This window comes from Micropterus dolomieu, linkage group LG12 (genome assembly GCF_021292245.1).
Source record: "Micropterus dolomieu isolate WLL.071019.BEF.003 ecotype Adirondacks linkage group LG12, ASM2129224v1, whole genome shotgun sequence".
NCBI lineage: Eukaryota > Metazoa > Chordata > Actinopteri > Centrarchiformes > Centrarchidae > Micropterus > Micropterus dolomieu.
Window position 1 is genome coordinate 4,979,575 of NC_060161.1, and position 5,888 is coordinate 4,985,462.

The 5,888-nt window shown below is 45.7% G+C and overlaps 1 protein-coding gene across 3 annotated transcripts in view; it reads left to right on the forward strand.

The window, feature by feature from the left end:
• The first annotated feature begins 401 nt into the window (after positions 1–401).
• Positions 402–5,888, forward strand: part of nfkb2 (nuclear factor of kappa light polypeptide gene enhancer in B-cells 2 (p49/p100)) — a 23,694-nt gene continuing 18,207 nt past the window's right edge. The window contains exons 1-2 of one of the 3 annotated variants that reach the window (XM_046065252.1): positions 402–520; positions 1,689–1,777. In XM_046065252.1, coding sequence (XP_045921208.1) covers positions 1,767–1,777 — 11 coding nt within the window. In that variant the 5' untranslated portion in view covers positions 402–520; positions 1,689–1,766. Of the gene's footprint in view, positions 521–1,688; positions 1,778–4,773; positions 4,844–5,888 lie in introns of those variants that run through there. The other 2 variants (XM_046065248.1, XM_046065249.1) reach the window with 2 other exon arrangements.

The window sequence follows — 5,888 nt, forward strand, 5'->3', positions numbered from 1 at the left end:
TGTTTCTATAACTGCAAGCTTTATTATTCTGGGAAGGCTTTCCGCAAGATGTTGGAGTTTCTGCACATTCATTTAGATGCGTTAGTATCTGTAGTGTCAGACAGTGAAAATCTATTTCTGGAGCTGTTTTGTGCTTCGTCATGGAAGAGCTGCTATAAAATTGTCTGCTGTAGCTTTAACAAAGACCACACCATGAAGAAACAGCCCTTCCTGTGTTTCTGTAGTTTGGACCTTAAAATGTTTGTTATTAAATGTTAAAATTTAAGGGGGAAAATAAATTTTTAATTTACAGCGGATTGCTGCATTTAAATGACCTGACAAAACAAGAAGCCCAAAGATCAGATTAAAGAAGCAGGAGCAATCCTCGCCCCCCCCAACCATAGTTTTACTTTGAAAACCCCACACAGGAAGCGGCTGAGGTGTTTTGCTGCTGCAGTGACTTTTATTCCAGAGGAGAGTTTTATGATTTTCAGGCAAACGGACGGAGACTGAGACAGACGGACAGACGGACAGCAGGCAGGTAAGACTCACCTTTAAACTCCTTCACTGCTTTGATCTGAAGTCGGTCTGCAGCTGATCGATAACTGATCGATAACACGATCAGCTGCAGACACACGAGTCTGTTTCTGTGACGCTTCGGATCCCGACAGGGTTTATGACAGTAAATGTTGTTTCCGCTCCTCCAGTTTCTTTTTTCTGAGTTTAATTTAAGATTTAATTCAGATGTTTGTCCTTTAAATTCAAACTGCAGTAAATCCAGAGCAGCTTAGTTCAATAAAAAAGATTGTGTGCGCGCGCAGATGAACAGCTGATTATTGGGACATTTAGACGCTTTTATTCTTTTTAGTAAACAACATAATCATCGAGTTAAATAGAGTTTTTAAAGTGAGGTTCTGCAGACAGAATCTGTCGAACAGGACCGAGATGAAACCTGAAAGAAACTGTTTGATCAGATTGTGTAACTGAGGAAAGTTACTGAAGCTCATCGCAGTGACTCACGCAGTGTCTTTATTTGCAGCCTGCTTTGTGCATTTAGGGACTTTCTTTCTTAATTTGGGATCATTCTTAGAAACCTGGGTGGACTGATCATCTGTGATCAGAGGATTTATGTGACTGAACTTCGCTGCAGCTAAAGATTCTTTTCATGGTTGATTAATTGATCAGTCTGTAAAAAGCCAGAAAATGGTGAAGGAACCAAAATCCAAAATATATTCGGTTTACTGTCACAGAGGAGGAAAGAAACCAGGAAATATTCACACTTAAGAAGCTGGAATCAGAGAAATTTTACTTTTTGACTCAAACAGATTAATATAGTAATAATAGTTATTTTAAAATTTGACATCCAAATAATTTTAAATCTAAACCGCCTTTAAAATAGTTTGAACTACAAAATAAAACAAGACAAAATCTTTCCTGAGGGCAGATTAAATTAAAGCACCAGTTTTCAGCAAAGTCAGATCAAGCTGATTTTTAAATGAATAATAAATTAAGTGAAAACAGGATCCCAACTCAAAGTCCGCTGGAACAGCAGCAGCAGCTCGTTGGTGCTCAGTCGGGCTGGAAATCGAGGATTGTCCCCAAATAATCACAGAGGAGGAGGAGTGGAAATTCCCACCGATGTATTTAGAAATGACTCCATCACACTCTGAGCTGCGGGTGGTGATTAACTCCTGATCTGGCTTCTGCAGGGAAACCGAAGAAGAAGAAGAAGAAGAAGAGATCAGCCTGCAGGCAGCTGAGCCTCCATCACCTTCATCACCTTCATCATGTCTGTCAGGTACGTTCTGTTTCTGTTAACTGGGCGAATGGAGACTTCTGATTGGCTGACGCGCTGTTTGGTTGTTGTGGGGTGAATATTTGATTTGCTGGTTCAGAAGATGTCCAGATGTTTCAGGCGGTGGAGGTTACAGCTAACTGTGGTCTAAAGAGATAAATGTGATGGAGACGTCCCCGAGCCTGTCAGTCCCGGTGAAGGGAACTCTTAACTCCTGCATGTTCCTGTTTCAACGCGACACCGAGGTTAATAGAAACTAAAGAAATGAGGGAAACTAGGTGATAAAAAATCATTCATTACCGAAAACAAAAAACAACCAGCGAGAACTGTGTTGCTTTCAAAACAACACAGTGAGTGAATGTCAACATAATCCTGGTGTTTTGGGAGGAAATGAAATCTGTCTTTCAGTCTCTCAGCTGTCTAAAAAACTTAAACTAAAACTAAGCATAAAAAAACTAAACCAGCAAACCGACTTCAAAACAAATTCAAACTAAACTGAAATTAAAAACTCAAACTGAAACTCAAACTGCTGCTGCAGAGACTGAGACCAGGAGGCAGAGCGGCACAGGACCGGGTGTCCACGCAGTGTACCCTGGAAACCGGTTCGGACCCGTCACACTCGTTTTCACAGATCTCAGAAATTGAAGCTGCTCCGTGGAGACGTGATGGTGACGAATCACCTCCGTCCTCATAAAACAACAGAACAGTCCAGTTTTCCTACCACCTCGGCACATTCTCCCTCCAGACTCGCTTGGTCAGACCCCTTTTTAACGCCCTGGGTTCCCTTCAGCATCGTTTTTTAGACATGTAGAGCTCCGCGGTCAAGTTAGCAAGACCAGTACCCCGACTCCGATAAGAGTTTCAAAAGAGGACAACATGTTAACGCTGTGAAACGCCACCAGTTGGTTGAGGAAAACCTCATGGTCTGTGACCACGTTACTGAAACATGAACCGGTCCGGTTTCTGGCCCACTCGTCCTCCCTAACCACCAATGACAGTAAAGGCTGCCCTTTCTGCGGCGCTCCTGGCGTGGCTGGATTACAGGACAGTTAGAAACTCCACCCTTTTCTGTGATTCACATTAACTGTAATAATGTGTGACTGATGCAAGAGGTGTGAAACTACCAAAGATTTTCATGTGTCTCCAAGGGGACGTCTTGGTGTCACTTTTTAAAACCCTAGTTACCCTAAAGTGTCATTTCTGGACTTGTAGGGCTCCGTGGTCAACAACAATAATATGCAACGTCTGGTTAGACTTTCAAAATGTTGTAATTTGGTGCGGTTCAGGGAAAGATCCTGGCTTGGCTTGAAATAACAACGTTACTTAACTTATGTAGGCCTAAGTAAGTAAATAAAAACATCGACTTTGACCTTTTGTTTCACAAACGAACACCGGCCTAATGGTAGAAAGTCCTGTTTCTGGCCCACTCGTACTTCTCAACCGCCTCCTTTCTCTGACTGTTCAGCGTTCAGAAACGACGCTACAGGACTCCCCAGTGTGTCACACAGTGACGCCAGTCGGGTCTTTTGAGTGACAACACGTTGACCACAGATCAGAGGAAGAGTGTGAAACGATGTGCAGCAGTTTGCATCACCTGTGTGAAACAAACTGTGACATCACTGTTGGGCGTGGTTACAGGCGGGACCACAGCCGGTCAGAGAGCTGAAACGGACCTTCACCCAGAGAGGACAGAGGCCCCGAGGTCAGGCGTCACGTGATGAGTTGAACTATTTGAGATGCTTGTTGCTCGCAGGACTGAGACGAGTCCGTTTACAGAGACCGGACCTCATTCAGGACCATGAACCTCAGCAGGACTTCTGGTTCATGTAACAGGGACGGTTCACATTAATGAACGCTGCTGTTAAAGACTCTGTTCGTGGTCTGTGGTCCTGAAGGACGTTAGAGGTCATAAAACATCAGGTCAGGTTTAAAAGAGCTGAAGCAAAGCAGGGGATAAAGAAAGCTCGGACACTGTGGGGGATTGAACTCGGGTCTCTCACCCCAAAGGCATGTGTCTTTTCCACTGCTCCATCGCCGCCGCAGTTTGCATCAGGTCTAACTGAACAGACATTCTGCTGCAGTCGGTTACTGAATAAATTATGCACGAGCGCTTCTGTGGCGTCCGGTGGTGAAGACGGTTTCCATAAACCTGCAGCATCCACCTCACTTCCTGTCTTACGACCTCATTAGCATCCTGCTGAGAGGTTTTCTTCAGTCTCTCACGGATCCAGTGATCCCTGTCGGCTGCGACGGTTACAGGGCAAACAGGAACTGCTGGTTGTTCCACTCTGGATAAAGTACGTTCAGCTGATTATACTGACACTGTCAGTGCCAGTCCTTCAGATCTGAGTCCTGATTGGTTTGGCGTCACCTACAGGGACTGCAGGTCGTATAAAGACGTCAGGTGCTAAAAGAAACGGTTAAATGCAGATACATAAATACTGCAGTACTTTACCAGCCGGCTGTAGGCTCATTAATTCAAATGAAAGTTCTTCAGATCTGAGCGCCTCCTCACAGCTGACGTCGCTTTCTGAGCAGGCTCTGCAGTCTCCATCTTGGATCTGGTCACTTTCCCTCAGGTGTTCAGGGGGACTTTGAGGTTTCATCAGTCAGAACAGGTTATTAAGAACTGGAGACTGACCTGATTCAGGGAAACACGAGAGTAAAATCACCTCAGTGGATTCCTGCAGAGGTCAGAGGTCACACAGAAATACCCCAACCCCAAACTTCCCCGTCGGGTTTTCTCACCTCTGACTGCCTCGCTTACTGTACCTGCTGTGGGTTTATGTTAATGAAGGCCGTCTCTGCCGCGCTCTGATTGGCTGCTGTCGTCCGGGGGGGCAATCCCTCGGGCCAGGAGGGGGGTTGGGGGGGGGAACTCGGTTGAAGTCAAGAGACGAAGACCAATCAGATTAGATTTGAGTCAGATTCTGCAGTGAGGCGGGTTTTTCTGATGCTGCGGAGCCGAGAGAGAGAGACAGGAAGTCGAAGCAGAAAGGCGGCGAGAGAAAAGAAAGACGAGCAGAGAGGAAGTAAAGACGGGCTGGAGGTCTGAGCAGGAGACGTCAGGTCGGTCCTGTAACTCTGATTCTGTTTGTTTTTAATTCAGGCGCTGAGTGTTTGATGTTTAGTGTGTAAAATGTCAGAAATGATCCCACAGTAGTTCAGATCTGTTCTCACCTGAAGAACAGATCAGGAGTTCTTCTTCTGCAGGACTTAGAAGACCTCGTCCGTGTGTTTACCTTCAGGAGGCTGCAGCTGCAGGACACTCCAGCTGAATGCTAACCTCTGCACCTTATCTGTTGGTGCTGGAAATGTTAAATGTTGAAAAAGGGATTAAACAGATGAGCTGCAGCGTGTCGATCAGCTTCACAGCTGCCGGCTGTCGTAGAAATTGTTAGTGAAGGATCGAGCAAATAACTGAGTTACAACAAACTTTATCTTGTCTTTGAAAATAATTATTAATTAGAGAGAAGGACAGAGGTTGTGTCTGTACGTGTACCGACAGGGAAAGAAATCCCAAAGAAAAGCCGGCAGAGGAAAACAACCTGAACGCTGCACATGTGGACAGACTGAAATAATGAGGATAAGAAGAAGAAAGTCATAACAATACGAGTAATAACAGAAGTTCATGCATGTAGGGAGAAACTGCCGTCTTTTGTCTCTGTAGCTTCATATCTGCTGTTAATTTTTATGGACTTTGTTGTCTGGTTAAAGTTTTATTGGGGGGGGGGGTTCTGTCAGCAGAGGACAAACCCTTCTCTCTTCCCTCTTCGTGTCTCGGCTGCTCGGCGCTTTAAACAAACAGTTTCCTGGTTCCCTGCTCAGAAATCAGCAACCAGCAGCAGCAGTGACATCATCAGCTGTAGCCCCGCCCCCCCCCCCCCGGGGCTGATCTGGAATTCTGGGGGTTTTCCTCCGCTCGGCCACTTCCAGGAAGTGACTGAAAACATGCAGCCGGGAGGGGAGGGGGGTAAAACGACACAGACACAGAGAGAGAGAGAGAGGGAGAGAGAGAGAGAGAGGGAGGGGGTTAAAACGACACAGACACACAGAGAGAGAGAGAGAGAGGGGGAGAGAGAGAGAGGGAGGGGGGGAAAACGACACAGACACA